We start from the raw sequence: 18,578 nt of genomic DNA on the forward strand, positions 1-18,578 counted from the left end.
TTCTTTCACAGCTTCAACCGACTGAAATCGCATTCCCTTTTAATGTAGATTTGACTTTGGGGAACAGATAAAAGTCACATGGGGCCAGGTCAGGATGGCCTATAAACTGGGATGTTGTACTTGGCTAGAAACGTCGTCTTGACAGGACAATGCAGTGTGAGCCGGCGCGTTGTCTTGATAGAGAACCCCGTGACTTGTTCTTCCACAAATCGGGTCGTTTTATTTCCTTACTCTTTCACGGAGTTGAGCAAGCACCTCAAGGTAGTTATGTTGATTAATTATAATCGATATTTTTATCCGTTTTGGACGTGGAAGGGCGACCTGGGCGGTCATCATCTCCGACGTCTTCTCGGCTAATCATGGAAACGCTTGAACCACTCAAAAACTTGCGCACGTGATAAACATTCATCGCCATAAACTTCTTTTAATAAAAGGTAAGTTTCGGTAGCGGTTTCACCAAGTTTCATGTGAAATTTCACGACAAATACACTACATGTGTAGTATCATGTTTTCGGCAAAACGAAACTAACACCTCTTACACAAACGATGGTACCGGTCAGACAGATTTCTCTACAAACACGTGAAACGCTGGCAGTCGAAAGAGAAGGCTTTACGCTGTACAGCTGTCGGTCGTTAGGATTTGGCGCATGCATAGTTCTTCTGTAGCAGCATCAGTCTCGTTATTTAGTAGCCACACCTCGTATAGTTACTAATATTAATTGCATATGTTAAATTCAGTTATAAAATTAGTATTGTAAGAAAAAACTAGATAAAGAATATCTGGAACAATTCTAGAGCTGAATTACGTTTAATAAATTAAGAAGATACTTTTCATATGTTGTACATAATTATTATCATTAGACAAAAGCCTCAAGGTAGCCGAACGGATAGAGGCGAGACCTGCGAAGCTAATATGTATTGTGGTACTTGGTTCGATTCCCCGGTCTTAGGCCTTGGATTTTATTTAATGGTTGATAAAAGAAATTTACAGTAAAGTAAGTTTGCTAGTCGCGTCCGTCCATGACACCTAATTGGTAGTTGGATGTTAAAGCCCGCCTGAAAAAATAGGCAGTTACTTTACTTTAAAAAAGCTTAGATCTATAGCTCAAATTCGTTTTTCAGGTACTAAATTTTGCAGAATATTTTTTTAGGCGCAAAAAAAATCTTACTTTTAACACTCTTAAATTTTGTTCACATTGCAGTGAAAATCATTTAGATGACTTATCTCATTTTCTGTTTGAATGTCATGCATTTTTGTCACAACCTTTAAGCCCTGCCTGAAAAATTTAGGTGTTCACTTTACTGTAATAGATTAAAAACGGGCGTGTAGACAGATGGTTCTTTTAGAGAATAATCAGTACAAATCGAAAAAATCTCCGCGTTGTACCATTAGAGCAACATTACAAATGGTTAAAGAATTGCAATAGTACAGCCATCATTTTGCAACTAAATATTCCCTGCGGGTCCCTCCCTTACCAACAGGTAATAAAACTGGCCCATTGTCGATAATTGCCCTCCTCTGGATCACCACTAATGTGTTGACATTGTCCTGTTTTGTCAGATATTTTCCCCTACCTTCCATTCAAAACATGTATCCAGATAGTATAGCACTAGCACTGGGTTGAACTGTTCTGGCAGTTTACTAACTTTCTAACGGAAGTTGTAGGGTTATGTTTCCTCCAACAATAGTGGTTGGGTTGTCTCTAACAATTTTCTAATTTCAATTATTCAAGCTTTATAATCTGTTAGATGTTATAATCATGAATAAAATTAAACACTATTCAAAGTTACTATCAAATGAGAATTTTATTCCTAATTAATTGAACCTAAAATCGATTCTCATTTGAAGAATCAATTTTTTTGGAGGGTTAAGGTTTTTATCGTTGAGTTAATCAATTTCCTTTAGCTGCAGGTTTTTCCTTCCTTTTTCGCTGCATTCCGTATCCTTCACATCTTAAGGTTTATGAAGATTATAATGTATTGTTCATTCGCACTTCATGTATTTATTTATTGTACATACTTATAATAAAGATTATATTATCTATCTATCAATTTCCTTAACAATTTTGGGTTTGCTCAGTTTATTTCTGATTTCCTATACAGGGTGTTCAGCATAAGACTATGGTAACTTCGGGAGGCGATTCTGGGCATCATTTGCAACAAAAAATTCCATATAAACTATGGCTCGATTCGGCTCCGTTTTGTAGATATTTTTAATTTTATGTTTTTTCAAGGTGTTACTACTTTTTAGCAAAAAGTTGTCTATATTTCTCAAACTATTAAAGCTACAGCTATTTTAATAAGCTCATTAGAAAGAAGGTTAAATTTCCTTTTAAATAAGCTAATTTATATTCTAAAATAATAATATTAAGTATTTTACTTTGTGGCCCAAACATAAGAAATAGCAAGTTTATAATTTTTTCCAAAAACTTTGACTTCATTTTTCTCAAAAACATTTTATATGAAAAAACCGTGCACTATTCAGGAAAAACATCTAAATACGATCACCTTTCGAACGGTATACAATAATTGGGGTTATGTTAAAAATTGATGCAGAAATCTGTGATTAATTGCAAAAAAGTAGGCCTCAAAACAGCGTCTGCATTATGAAAGGAATTCACCTACCATAAGAATATAACTGATCAGAATCATCAAATCCAGTACGATTTTTTGCAAACGTATAATTTAATAATTAATTAATTTAAGAACTATTTTCAAAAATATAAAATTTACATTATAAATGATAAAATAAAATAAGAAGAAGAAAAATGAATATGATGTTAAATGAGCGTTAGGTACCAATTTCAAAAGAAAGGATTTTCGTTTAACGAGTTTAGATCTGTGGGTTATTCTTTAGTTAATTAAAGAAATATGCCAAATAATGTGAATAAAACACAGATTTTCTTGAACTACTCAATAAACTTTTGGAATTAACAGGTTGTGAAGAGCTAATGAATAAACAGAGAACTTACTTATCGCTCTAATCTCCAAGTTAAAAACTGACATGTTTTATCCTAATACGGCTTATAAAAACAAATAAATACAACAAGCAGAAAAGATAGTTTAAAGTCTACATTTTCATTAGATATTTAGTTGTCATTTTGCTATCATTATGCCAACGTATTCGAATATTGAATATCGCGATATGTTATACATCTACGGTTTCGTAGATTGGAATAGCTGTGGAGAAGCTAGGCGGGAATATTCTCGATGTTTTCCTGATAGGGTGTTCCGAACGCTTATTAAATTACACGTTTGCAAAAAATCGTACTGGATTTGATGATTCTGAACAGTTATATTCTTATGGTAGGTGATTCCTTTCATAATGCAGACGCTATTTTGAGGCCTACTTTTTTGCAATTAATCACAGATTTCTGCATCAATTTTTACATAACCCCAATTATTGTATACCGTTCGAAAGGTGATCGTATGTAGATGTTTTTCCTGAATAGTGCACGGTTTTTTCATATAAAATGTTTTTGAGAAAAATGAAGTCAAAGTTTTTGGAAAAAATTAGAAACTTGCTATTTCTTATGTTTGGGCCACAAAGTAAAATACTTAATATTATTATTTTAGAATATAAATTAGCTTATTTAAAAGGAAATTTAACCTTCTTTCTAATGAGCTTATTAAAATAGCTGTAGCTTTAATAGTTTGAGAAATATAGACAACTTTTTGCTAAAAAGTAGTAACACCTTGAAAAAACATAAAATTAAAAATATCTATAAAACGGAGCCGAATCGAGCCATAGTTTATATGGAATTTTTTGTTGCAAATGATGCCCAGAATCACCTCCCGAAGTTACCGTAGTCTTATGCTGAGCACCCTGTAGATATTCTAACGTTTAATCTTATTTCACTTCTATTAATTTCACTTTTTACTTCCCCAAAAAATAGATCGTAGAATATTGTTTAATTTCCTTTTTAGTGACTGATTCATTCTTCCAAAGGGAGAAAAGATTGTGGCCAATTATATTTTTTCTAAGCTTAAGACGTGCGATTTTTGCCATCTTCAGGGCTATGGAACTTTTTTTTCAATAGAAAACAAAATTCATATATATTTTTATTATATTTTGTTATATTTTTGTTACTAAATTGATTTGTCCTAGGTCCTCTTTTTTACTCCTTATATACAGCCGATATACCTCAACATCCAAATACCAACCTTACGCTGACGATACTGCAATCTTATCTCCTCATTCCGATCCTCTTATCGCTACACGAAATCTACAAACACCAACCACTTACAGGACAGGCTTATCAAATGGCGAATCAAAACTAACGTTACCAAATCAAAATATATTGTATTTACTCTTAGACGGAAAATTCTACCTCTCATCTTCATGAACCAAACTTCTGTACTAACTGTGGACAAAGTACGCTACCTTGGACTGCACCTAGACAGACGGTTGACATGGAATCCCCCCATACTAGACTGAAAAGACAAGAAACTAACCAACGCTACAAAACTTCTCGCCAGACAAACGTTCGAAACTTAACCTTCAAAACAAAAGACCTTCTGTTACTGCGACCTATTTGGACATACGGCATTGAAGTATTGAGGATCGACTAAGCGATCCAACTCTCGACGCCTCCAGACATTACAGTCAAAAAATACTTCGAAAACTTCTTAACGCTCCGTTCTATGTATCTAACCTCACTATCCATAATGACTCCAAAATCCCTTTCATTACAGATCTTGCTAACACTCTTTGTCTCAAATTTCATTCCTCTACAGCAGCTCATCCTAACCCCTCTCATAGAACACCTAACTTTCTCCACATTACCAGAGTAATTACTCTAAGGAGATTGAAAAGAAGATGGCCTCGTGATCTACTCTTATCGTGAGAGCAGTATAGCAAGAGCACGTTACTGGAGTGACACTACTCGTGTGGTGCCTTCTCCACTCGTGATTTTCACATATTTTTGCTATCAGGTACCACATTTGCTTGTTGCAACAACCGTTGCAGTTGTAAATTCCAATCAAAGATTAAAATTAAAAGAAAAATTGATCAGTTTGAATCTATTTCTGATTAATTGTCTTAAACGAATATTAATGAACTAAAATTTTTGATTATTATTATTACTTTGATTTCGAAGATGAACTCGATTATTTTGGTAATTGCACTGATTTTCTGTTTATTGCTTTCTCAGTTTTATAAAAAAATTGTTCTTATTTGTGTTATAACTTCTGTATATTCTTTTGTATATTTTATTTATTTAGCTACTTTTGTGTCCAAAAAATTGTGTACAGTAAAAGCTCTTTATTCGCGGGGTATATGTTCCATAAATATGCCGCGAATACAGAAACCGTGAATACGGAATGGTAATTTATATGGGATTACAGGGGATACGTTCCTAGGTGACAAAATAAAAAAAAACTAATATATAAAAAAATCAATTTAATTGAAGTTTTTGAACATTTTGATTAATTATCTTAAGGCTTAGGCAATGGTTTGAAGAATTTTGTAATTTTCTCTTGCTTGGCAGTTTTTAAAAGCTTTTGTTTGCAGTCAAAGTTTGAACTTGCCACTACAACTACCATCAGGTTCTTTAAAATGAGCGTAAAGATACTTTGCCTTCTCCCGGACCATTGGACCACTCAGGGGCACCCTTTTTTTGGATGCGGTCTTCGATCCATAATGACAACGCCACTTCCATTTTTTTCTATTGCTGGATCACGAACAATTGCTTTCATTCTGTGCGTTTACATTCTCAAAAACACCGATCGCGGCGAAGGCGGCTTATGTCAAAGTCCTCGGCGATATCATTTAACAACATACTTTAGGCAAAGTTGTAATATTAAGATCTATTTTACTTTTTTTATTAGTCCATTTGACGGCATTTACAAAGGATATTGGGTTGGATACCTATTGGAATCCTTTTATTATCATAGTGTACTTCCGCGAATATAGGAATTGGGTCGCATTTTTTTAATCCGCGAATAGTGAAAACGCGAATGAAGGAAGCGCGAATAAGGAGCTTTTACTGTACTAGTTTTATGTTTAGACTAAGCTATGTATAAATCAAACTCTTGCTGTAAGACCAGTAAGTACAATTACAATTACAATAATATATTTTTGAAAAATATACATTCCATAGCACTGAAGATGACCTAATAAATAGATCGAAAACTTGGCACTAAAAAATAATTACAAAATTATAATTAAAATTAGCCATAATCTTTCTTCTTTTCATACAAACTATTGCATTTATTTTTCTGGGGGGAAAAAAAAAGTTTTCGAAACAGATCTCAGAGTTTTCTCTGCAAAATTTCTTAATACGGTTTTACAAACAGCACAAACACAGTTCGAAATTAATAAAAATTTTGTCAGTTTTAACGTTGAGCACAGAATTAAGGAAATAATTAAGTGTCATAGCAGTCATATCAGTTTTTGTTTTATGGTTAAGAAATTGGTTAAAATGATTTTTTTTTTATGTTTCTAGGTTAAATCGAGGAGGTTCTCCAGACTATAGTGATCCAGCTGTTACAGACAAATGGTAAGTCTTTAATTTTATTACCAATAATAGTAATAATAATGTTCTATAATTTAAGAGTCAATAAACTTCTGAATACATTGGCGCTTGAAGCGAATTCAAGTTTTTTGAAATTAGGATAAGGTTGCTCAAGTTGTACCCCCTTAAAAATGCTTTCTCAGAAATCAGAGAATATATTAGTAAACACATATGGGTATCATTGGAAACTTTAGTAAACCCTGCTTCTATTTATTGCACAAAATTAAATAGTCTGAGCACTTTTTCCTTAAAAATCTAAAATTAAAAAATTGGCCATCGACTAAGGAAACCAGTACTTTAAATTGTACCACCTACTGCTTAAGTCGTACCTCCAGCTAAAATTAGATAAATGTACGGTTTATTTTCAAATAATAAATATATTTGGACGTGGAACGGGAGTCAGCAAATTTAAATTTTTCCTTTATTTTTCTCGAAGTCTGACGTAATAAGTTGGAGACTAAATGTGAAACAATAATATCGACAGCATGTGCTTCAATTCCCTGTATTTGTCACGACTTGTATAGGTGTTATCCTAGAGTCGATGGAAGCGGGTCGGCTGAAGGACTTTCAGTTTCTTCAGCTTCAATATTCTCTTCTGAAATTGGTTTGGACACTCGGAGTCCTCATTATTTACCATTGAAGCAGAGAAGTTTTCATCCTGAAAGGCGCGGCCACAATCCTGTAGATTTTGAATCCGTTTTTGGCCGAAATCCGTACGAACAGATTTTGGGTACGCTTTACCACCAAAAATAACTCCGAAACGGTACTTTGTTTGTTTCCCCTCAGGATTTGTTCTTACCAAATTGATGAAGCATCGTTATAACCAGAATACGCCAGAAAACTAAACTTGAAACTGCTTGCGGACGGATCTTAATTCGTACCAAAGAAACGACTTAGGAAGCGTAAGATCCAGCGTGTATGTCTGTTAACAAAAACCCCAAAACTAATTTGAAAACATCTTTCATAAAACTGCGTGAGCTAATTATACTTATCAATTATCTATTACTAATAGATATATATAAACTTATACTAAAAAAGCAAAATGTATTGTAACTAGTGTTTTTTAACTTAGGCGCTTCCAAATACCAGGTGAAAATTACACTCAAATGGCTATAAATAAATTTATTTACCAAAAACAGTCTGAATTCATTGAAACGCCACTCGTTATGAAATTGTTTAACAATTTTGTTTAATTCTTATTTTGTTATTTCAAGCGTAAATAGCAGCAGAATGTTCTTCATAATCCTTTATTAATAATTTAATTTTACTAATAAGGTATGATTATTATATAACAAATTCATTAGCATATTATACAGGTCACTGATTTAATTTGATTATATTAAAAATTATATAATAACGTGAGCTTGCTATGTTGGCGTTGTGTACTGTCAGGGTTAGGGTCGGACCTTTATAACTACAGCCGTCATTCCCTAGAGGTAAACCAGGCGTAATGGGGGAACCAGTCTCTGCCGTTGCCCCAATCCCCAATGTCACTTTTCATTACCTGCTTAATGTATCTTATTCTTTCGAGCACACTTTTAAGATTTCATCATCCAATTAGAAGGTTATTGATTTTTACTTCTTTTAGCAGTTTTTAATACTAGATTTTCTAGAAAACATTTTTTTGCGATAATATCGTATCTTTTTTGTGAGTTTTGAAGGGAAATATTTTTGGCGTTTATTTTTGCTACAATCAGCGCGTTGGCGCTATAAGTAACAGTGATAACAGAACTATAAGTTACTGAGGTATATGAGTGCAGAAGTTACCCAGTGGTAACACTCCAAAACATTGGGCTATTAGTCACTCTCTTCACTTGAGAGGAGATTACGAGGCCACTGTCTCTTAAGGCGTCTTTCCGGGCTATCAGGAAGAGTTCTAGAAGAAAGATTTTGAGCTAGATTTATATGAGATTGCAGGTTGAAGTGGAGTTTTCTGTATCGTGTTTTCAACGACTTGTGCGATAAAAGGAATGTTTAGGTCAGTGTGTATAGTCAGATTGGAGACATAAAATGGAGCGTTTACTATAGTTCGATGTATTTTAGATTGAAGGGACTGAATCCTTTGGAGATTAGAGCGTTTGGTTGAACCCCACAGCTCTATTCCGTACGCCCAGATGGGTTTTAAAATAGAAGTATAAATTAGTCTTTTTTTGTCCAGAGAGAGTTTTGATCTGTCGTCTAAGAGTCTTTTAAGTAGTCGATAGCGTCTGTTTAGTTCTGTTCTTTTAAGTCTAGTGTGGGGGTTCCTAGAAAGGGGAAATATTTGAATCCGAAAAATTGGTTATTATAAAATTGGCTCGTTTGTTTTTGGTAGGTGTGTTTGCAGGTGTCTGAAACTTTATAGTTTATGTAAGGGTACGTCATAGTACCTAACAGGAAATGGTCAAGAACTCTTCAGCCGGTGTTGCAGTACTTTACTGAGGGACTTTTTTTTTAATCTTATACCCGTTTTTTCAATTCCCTGCTAGATATTAATTTAGGTTCCTTTGATTCCCTAATCACTAATCACCAATGCTTCCAAGCACTAGCCACTAGTATACATATATTGCGGTATAATATTGATCTTTGCAAGTACTTCGAGTACCCACAGGTAAATTTCAGCATACTACCAAAACATATTTAAGTACGTACACATTTCCTAGTATACTCTGTAGTGACGGTCTTTGTTAACCGAACAAACATTGGTCATCCAAGGAAGCCACTGTTTTGGTCACTAAGGGTTTTAGTTTATCGACCACAAACTGTCTTACACCTGGAGTTTATTTAAAAGTCTTGGAAAGTCTATCTTTATAGACAAAATCCAAAGTTGATATTTGCTGTGTATTCAAATATCAAGTTAGCGATGTTGAGCTAAGTTAATAAGTATTTAATTTGTAAATTAGTGAGCAAATGGGAATTACCTAACTCTTAAAAGTCAATTTACCATTATTATCCGTGCCCAGACTTGGTTAAATTGCTTGTAATTGAACAGATTTCTTAATTAGACTTATTACAATAAGCATTAATTTTTGTAAGAATAACTTTAAGTTACTTTTCCACATGGTCCGGAGACTAACCTGGGTTTCCCACATATTATTACATTGAGTGATTTGCCAGCATCAGCGTTTTGGTTCTGAGTTCTTGTCGTTTAAGACGTGTGTGTGGGTACCATATCGAACGATTGTACCCATAATATAGTCTGTGGTATCGGGGCAGTGTCATTACAAGAAACTTGCAGTTCAGGTTATAATTAACTGGAGGTTATGTGGCACTTCTGAGAACAAAGGTTATGTTCTGACACTTTTTTTGGGCATGTTTTCCTTTATTTTCCATTTTTTTAAAACGATTCTTCTGGAGAGTTAAATCTAAAATGGTAATCTAATTTTATGGATCACAATTCCAATTCCTCCTGCCAATGTTGTCCGTTATCTTGGGCTGTATTTAAGGCAAAATATTGACTTGGAACCATTTACTTATGACTTAAACGAACTGAAATTAACAGGCGTTATCGACTACTCTAAGACTTAAGATCTAAGACCAAGATCTAATCTCTCACTTAATTGCAAACGACTGATACATACTTCTACCCCAAAAAAAAACACCCTGGACGAACGGTATTGAACTGTGTGGTTCTGAAAATTCTCCGCACTATAGTTAATGCTCCATTTTATGTTTCAAAACTAACCATCCGCACAGAGTTAGGAATTCTGTTTGTAAATAAAGTTGCTCGAACTCGCTGGTAGAGTAACTTTCATCAGAAGTTACAGTCTGCATTCCCATCCTCTTGTCCACCATTTATCATCTCATCACCTTACAGATCATCCTCCTAGGCCAGGGGTCGGCAACCTATTTTAAGTAGGAGAGCCATTTCTCTTTAAATAATAGTGTACCTAGCGCTGGTGTAATTTTACAAATAAATTTAAAATAATAATAATGGCATCAAATAGCATGCGCAAAGTGACCACCGCACGCTATTATTGATGATGTCAATCCAAAGTAAGTTCAGGACGTAAAGAAGTGCCTACCAAATTCTAATAAACATGTAAACTTCAAAAAGATATTCTCAATGGAAACTTCAAATTCCTTGAACTCTTCATGCATTTCCACTTATTGCATTAATCAGAGTGTGAAGAGCTTCTGGAGTCTAGGAGCTCCAGATCTTCGGGGAAGAGCAACTCATTTCTATATCCTTTGCGCAGGAATAATGGGTAATACTTCTAGTGAGAAGGGAATCGAATAAATTTCTTCTAAAGTGATAAGGATTGACTATAACTTTCGTTAACTCAAAATTACTTTGAGACTCTAGAAAACAAAAACCATGTAAATGTTCCCATACGGTGAACTTTTTTTTTTTTTAATTTAAAGAAAATATTGACTGGTTCTTGGATAGTTGATTAAAAAAAAAACAAAGTTATATCTATGCAAAGTTTGATAGGGGCGAATTGTTAGAACCCTTATCTAACCGGCAAAGTTTCCGTCTTGTTCAAGGAATGAATAGAGGAAACTCAATGCGCTATGTCGGTGTATACGAGAGAACAATTACCGAACTGTCTAAGGTTTCACCTGGCTGTGAGAAGGTGACGTATTTCCCTCCTTATTTATCTGTGCAGAGGAGCGCATGTGTGCAACATCTAGATGAATCAACCCATATATAGGTAGTGCTAAAAGGAAGTCTTTCAGCGCATTGCTCAAGTTACCGCTCTCACGCCGGTTTTCTACAATTCTATGAGCTCTGAAATTTATGCTCTACTTGCCGGTTTGCTGGCCAATCTGCGCAGTGATTCATTTTATTAAATAAGTTAACCTTGAGCATTAGTTTAATTCTGAAATAATTATGAACTTTAAAAGATCTTTTTAAAACCACACTGATTTTTGTTTTGGCGAGGATAGAATATCAAATTTCCACCTGAAATATACCATTTTGATTTTTTGTGCTTGTGCATTTTGTGAACAGAATATTAAAAAAAAAAAAAAAAACTGAAAATCGAAGGAAGCTGAAAGTTTATATTTAGATTAGAACCTACCCAGTAACCTGACTTTAACCTTTCTAACAATCAGTCTACCGGAACTGCCATTTTGCTGGGATATAGTTTTGTTTTTTATTAATAACTATTTCTTTGTAAATTCTTTTTGAAATTTTAGGGTGTTCTAAAATTTTTCTTTAAATCAACTACTCTAGGAACTTGTAGTAACAGAAGTCGTCAGATTTTTTAGAGACCTTTTCGCAATTTAAATAACTATTGAACCAGCAATTTTGATAGTCCTTTTTGTCGAAATTCATAAATTTCAATTTAATATTCCAGATTCTTTTCTCCCAAATAGGTTATGAACATATTGCGACTATGTCGAATTTTATATTTTCCGGAAATATCACTAATAATTTTAGTAATTAGTCCACCATTTTTTTTTTTAAAGTCAAATTTACGATTACCTTGTTTTCTATGATAAATTACACGACATGGCGTTAATTGCACCAAGCTATATTAACTCCGTAATACGCAGCTGATTGGTGGAAATAATTGAATTGGTGCATATTGATTGGTGGTTTGAGTTTGTGAGTGTGAAATTATAGTAAGCACTTGATTGGTTGGTATAATTGGAATGCTGTAAATTGATTGGGCGGTTGTGTTTATAGAGGTTGAATTGTCATTCCTAGTTTTTTGTAACAATAAAATAAATAAATATATTTTTATACAAGGATATTGATAGATTTTTGCATTCAGCAAATGTTTTGTAAAGTCTTGAAGTCAAATGGTAAAAGTTACCTTTTTGGATTCCACATAGTTTTCGACGTTTTAATCAATTGCAGTATTCTCTTTGCTTTTACTTCATTTAGATGATTAACTGGTGGATTTAGGAGGATTCCTGGTGTGTACAGGAATTACTGTCGTACTGAAAACCAAATTTAATCATTGTAGATGAAGAAGAACGTGAATGATTCAATCCAAACTTATTTACAAACAAGTTTTGTTGCACTGAACTTCTGGTAGAGGCAGATACTAGGGCTTCCCTGTAGTATATTGATTAGGACTGTATTTTACTCATTTTAAACACCTGCATTTTTTTTTTTATTTATTCTTTTATTGTAATTTACACCTGTACCTACAGGGTACATTAAGTAAATGCGATGTGTATAAATAACGTGAATGACGGTCATCCATCGATGGCCGTCATTAGTCACCCAGTTGGTCACGGGGCCAACGGCGCCTCAGCCATCTTCGAGGATTGGAGGGTAGCGTAGTTGAAGATAAGTTTGCAGCTAAAGGATTGGGATGAAGTGAGAGTTTTTGATGAAAATTTCTATATCGGATTTTGGCAAGTTCGGAGATGAGTGGAATTTGGAGATCTGTATGGATTGTGTGGTTGCTAATATAGAATGGAGCGTCTACTATGCGGCGGAGTATTTTGGATTGGAGTGTTTGCAGTTTATTGATGTTTGATTTTTTTTAGCTGTTCCGTAAAGTTCGAGTCCGTAAGTCCATATTGGTGTGAGAAGTGCCTGTATAGAGTCGTGGTTTGTTCTGTAGTGAGAGTTTTGAGCGTTTGTCAAGTAGTCTGGCTAGAAGTTTGTATCGTTTGTTTAGTTCGGTACGTTCAGTCTCGTATGGGGGTTCCAGTTAGGTCTCTTGTCTTGGTACATTCCAAGGTACCGCACATGGTCGGCTGGTGGGATAGGTGTATGATGTAAGAAGACAGGTGGTGGAGTTTGTCGTTTGAGTGTGAACACTATGTATTTAGATTTAGTTGGGTTAACTTTTATACGCCAGTTTTCTAACCAAGGTTCTATTGAGTGAAGGTGGGACTGTAGTGAGCGTACTGCGAGGATAGGGTCAGAGTGTGTGGAGAGAATGGCAGTGTCGTCAGCGAAAGTGTAAATAGAGGTATTAAGGTTAGAAGGTAAGTCGGCAGTGTAGATTGTGTAAAGAAGAGGAGCTAAGACACTTCCCTGTGGTACACCAGCAAGGACAGGATAGATGGAAGAGTGAGTAGTGCCTTGAAGAACTTGAAAGAATCTGTCAGAGAGTTAAGTGCTGAGTATGAATTTCCATTTTCTGAAGATATTGTTCTTTTTTCGGAATTCTCTTCCACGATTTACTCTCAGCTTCGTGTGAAGAGAATTGAATAAAAATTGACATAACCTTGTCTAAATATCAACTGAAATCAATTTATATACAGCTTTTTAATTTACAGAAAACTGTGAAGCAGGACACTAAGAGTTATTTATACAGTTCTATACAGTGAAGTATGATGGTGCTATAAATGTAACTCTATGAATGAACAGTTCTATGGCGCAAATGTTTCACACAGTATGAATAGAAGTTTTTATATGTTTTTGCCTTTTTTTACAAACTGCAAAAAAAAAATAGCTTGCGTTCCCCTTCATTTACCAGCTTACACATTATAAGACTGTACAACGCTCTGTATACATGTTCAAAAATAAATTGTCTTTAAGGTCGTTCTTTTCGTTATTAATACGTAAAAATAAAAAAATTGTTTTAAAAAAACATTATTAAAAAAAAGAGAGACAAAAATATAAGGCTGATAACGGTAGCCAAGCGGTTAGAGGCGAGACCTGTAAAGCTAAGATGTATTGTTGGTTAGTGGGTTCGATTCCCAGTCTAGGCCTTGGATTTTATTTAATGGTTAATGTGAGAAATTTAACTGTAAAGTGTTGGCTAGTTCGTCTCCGTTCACGACCACTAATTGTGGTAGTTGTAGGAATTAGCCTGCCTGAAAAAGTAGGCATTAATTCACTAGGCTGATATAATTCATTAAATGAGATGTGAGTACCCATTGCGAACTAAAATTACTTGCTTATCAAATAATCTATTCCTATTATATTTTCTGCCAAGTACGAGGTGTGGCTATTAAATAACGAGACTGATGATGCTACAGAAGAACTATGCATGCGCCAAATCCTAACGACCGACAGCTGTGCAGCGTAAAGCCTTCTCTTTCGATTGCAGCGTCTCACGTGTTTGTAGAGAAATCTGTCTGACCGGAACCATCATTTGTGTAAGAGGTGTTTGGTTTCGTTTTGCCGAAAACATGATACTACACATTGTAGTAGAGCAACGAATTGTCGTGAAATTTCACATGAAACTGGGTAAAACCGCTACTGAATCTTATCTTTTATTAAAAGAAGTTTATGGCGATGAATGTTAATCACGTGCGCGAGTTTTTGAGTGGTTCAAGCGTTTCCAAGATGGCCGAGAAGAAATCGGAGATGATGTCTGCCCGGGTCGCCCTAATCAACATTACTATCGTGATGTGCTTGCTCAACTCCGTGAAAGTGTAAGGAAAAAAACAACCCGATTTGTGGAAGAACAAGTCCATGGGTTCTCCATCAAGACAACGCGCCAGCTCATACTGCATTGTCTGTCACAAGACGTTTCTAGCCAAGTACAACATCCCAGTTTTAGGCCATCCGCCTTATTCGGCTGACCTGGCCCCATGTGACTTTTATCTGTTCCCCAAAGTCAAATCTGCATTAAAAGGAACACGATTACAGTGCTCAATAGTCTCGTTATTTAATAGCCACACCTCGTATTTATAATTTGGCTACCTCATAAATTTTTGTGTTATTTATAAAAAAAAAAATCACTCCGGATGATTGGTAATACAAATGAAAACTGGGATATTTGTTGTTCGTTTGCTTTGGCGTCCCAGAGGCTATACTTGTGTCCCATATTTCTTAATGTAAAAACATGCCTAAAAATTTTTTATTAAGGTGGCCTCTGGAATATAGGAACAGTAATTGTTTTGTAAAAGTCAATTTTTCCTCAAAAAACAATAAACAAAATTTTTGTTACAGTCCTCCATTCATATGAACGACCGAATGCGTACGTGTAGTGAATATTTTAGCCTCTCATGAATTATTATAAATTGGTGATTTTTAGCTTTTTTTTTTTTGGTCATTCGTACAAAATAGTTTCAAAAGTAACTTATTTTATTAGGTATCTTGTAATTTATTGAAGTATAGTAGTTGCCTATTTGTTTAGGCAGGTCTTAAACACTGAAACTACCAATTAGGTGTCTTTGACAGGAGCGGAAGCACATACGAGGTCTGTTCAAAAAGTATCGCGAATTTTGTGTTTTTTCAAAAATTATTTTTTTTTTCATGAATATCTATTTTGTTCCCTTTAAAGTAATCCCCATCAGATTACTTGTGCCAACGTTTTCTCCAATCCTCGAAGCACTACAAAAAATCATATTTTGTGATCTTGTTCAGCTCCTTCTTTGATGCCGTCTTTATCTCCTCAATCGTTGCGTAGCGTCGTCCTTTCATGGGTCTCTTCAGTTTCGGGAACAAGAAAAAGTCACAGGGGGCCTGGATCTGGGGAATTCGGTGGTTGCGGCATCATTAGTGTGTTGTTTTGGGCCAAAAATTCGCGTCGAAATTGAGCAATTTTGAGTACGAATTTCGCGGCGATCCGTCTCATGCCCAAATCATTGGTAAAAATCGAATGGCACGAGCCAATCGATATGTTTAGGTCCTCAGCAGCTAACGGTGATTCGACGATTGGCCAATACTATTTTCTTCACTTCATCAATGTTTTCGTCTGTTGTTGACGTGCTCGAGCGTTCGGCACGCACTTCGTCGTTCACACATCTTCTCGGCCCTCTGAGAACATTTTGTACCACCGATAAACGTTGCTTCGGTCCAATGTAGCTTCACCATATGTCACAGTCAACATTCGGAATGCGTCCGCGCACTTAATTTTATTTTTCACACAAAAGATTCTTAGATCCATTTTTTGGATTAGGCAAAAATCGAAGACACGCGCAAGCAAAGCAGCTGTCAAAAATTCAACTCATCATTCAAAATGACCGAACTTGTCGGCATAAGTGAGAGACATGAGTACCAACATAACGCCTCAAAAAAATCTAAAATCGAATATACGTAATCCGCGGAAATTCAAAATTCGCGATACTTTTTAAACAAACCTCGTACATTACTACTAACATTTTTTTCTACCAAATAAAAAGTGGCTACACGTGGTATTCGAACCGGGGATCTCCCAATTACAAAGCCACTCTCATATCCACTAGACCAAGAATCCAATCAATAATATTAAAATATAATTTATTTTAATAGAATTATTGATGCTGCAATATCTTAAATTTAAGATATAGTTTTAAATTACAGGCTGAAACAAAGAAAAATTTTTGTATAAACTAATAACTAACCTAATGGACGAACTATAGTATGAACGGAAGTTTGTGTTCACCACAGCCACACAAATACACCCGTGTATGTATATATATTTGTGGCCATAACCCAGCCACTCCACAGCTTTTGGTACCACTTGACTTTTTGTATGACAACTAGAACGGCCTATGGAGTACCCACTGGAGAGGCCCCTACTTGACTTCAACTCCCGCCCAAATACACAAACCAGCACTCATTTGATACACTCCAGATATATCCTTCAGTTACTAAATTAAGTCTTTGGCCCACCACCACAGTCCAGTAATTGTACTTTAAGGGAAAGTCCTGCCGCCTCCTAGGCTCTTCTAACCACTTATGAATTTCACTTGGCCTAAATTGCCATCTAGTCACCAAAAAGGGGAGGGGGGTGGCTAAAAGGCTTTTTACCTAATTGCTGTTTAACGGCCCTACTTGACAGTTAGAAGCTTTGACAATAAACAGACTCGCCACTGTGGTAATTGCTTGTTTAGGACACATTTGTTTAATTATATTTAGTTTTCTAGAATTACAATTAGTTCTTAAACGTTACTTTGTTAATTAGAATTTGTTATTGATATGTTTGTTGGCTGGCTGTTCTTGTTTTAGTAACGTTTTTTTAAATAATAAATCCGAATCCAAAACAAAATCGTGTTTAAGTTGCATAATGCCGAAATAAATACGAGGTCTGTCTAAAAAGTATCCGACCTTTATTTTTTTTCTTGCAAAATAAAGACGATAGCGCGGCGCCACTGTACTCAGTTATGGAAGACACCTTCATGCACATGTGTGAATTTTGTGACCGCCTTCCTTTGTCAGTCGCTGCCTCTGGTGGAGAAACACCTTTACACAAAAATAAAGTAAATTAAATAAGAAATAAATAAAACTTCTTCTTTTTATGTAGCCACAATACCGTGAAGCTTTAAAGTAAAAAATAAAAAATAAAGTTTGAAAAGGCAGGCAGTTTCTTTTGTAAGCTGTGTTTGACCCATAGATATTTAAATCAACTTAACCCCCACACGAAGACGCACTTAAGTTTCCCTCTTTTGGGGCTGTAACATCCTGATTCTCGACATCAACCGTCCAAGCCAAGTTCACTATTTTTCTTCTTCTACTTCTTCCGCTTTGCTGGTTTTTCTCTTTCAGTAAACTGAAAGGGTATGGTTGGAGAATTAACAAGTTTTTCGTGCAGCATGGTTTTATATATATATATAGGGCCCTTCTCTCTCTGCAACCCATTTACAGTGTCATCCCTTTAGGTTTTGTAAGGGCTGTAAAGTGAACAGTGTAAAGCAAAAACTCATTCTATGGGTTTAGTGTATAGTGTGTGTGCTTTAGGGCATTACGTGCTTGAGAGAAGAGAAGAAACTATACTTTGTGCAAAAGCACTCAGTAAGCTTGAAGTCATTAGTGGGAAGATCTCAATTAAGTGCAGCTGGATATTTATGTCCAAGCTCTCTGCAAGTTCTATTCCAGTCTCACTTCAACAAGACGTACTCCTTGAATTTTCATCTTTAAGTCTTTTATTCACCAAGATCTCAGTTTCATCTCCAACAATCAACTTACATCCTTTTAAAGATATCTTTAATTTGATGATTACTACGTTTAACTGCTTTAAAAAAAGAATTAAACACACTTCGTTCTCTTACTATAACGCTTGAGGTACCAACTTTTACGTGTTCCCCCCCCCCCCAACTCTGAAATTAAAAAACAATTTTAATACTACACTTCTCATATCTCCTTATCAAAAACTTAAAGTTTTAAAAGTTAAGTAAAAGGGTTGATTAAACTCCAAAAGGTACAAAAATCAAAATTGCAAATCTATGTAAAATTTCGAAATAATTGATCATTCATTCAATGAAAAAGGTTCATACCAATAACTTAAATCAATTATA

General features: G+C 35.1%; 1 protein-coding gene across 4 annotated transcripts in view; it reads left to right on the forward strand.

The window, feature by feature from the left end:
- Positions 1–18,578, forward strand: part of Ten-a (Teneurin-a transmembrane protein) — a 1,628,256-nt gene that overhangs the window by 1,245,804 nt on the left and 363,874 nt on the right. For all 4 annotated transcript variants that reach the window (XM_074139868.1, XM_074139867.1, XM_074139869.1 and 1 more), the window contains one exon: positions 6,447–6,500. In XM_074139868.1, coding sequence (XP_073995969.1) covers positions 6,447–6,500 — 54 coding nt within the window. The remainder of the gene's footprint in view (positions 1–6,446; positions 6,501–18,578) is intronic.

The sequence above is a fragment of the Rhodnius prolixus genome, unplaced genomic scaffold, assembly GCF_049639745.1.
Source record: "Rhodnius prolixus isolate KJV_2025 unplaced genomic scaffold, Rpr scaffold_6, whole genome shotgun sequence".
Lineage (NCBI taxonomy): Eukaryota > Metazoa > Arthropoda > Insecta > Hemiptera > Reduviidae > Rhodnius > Rhodnius prolixus.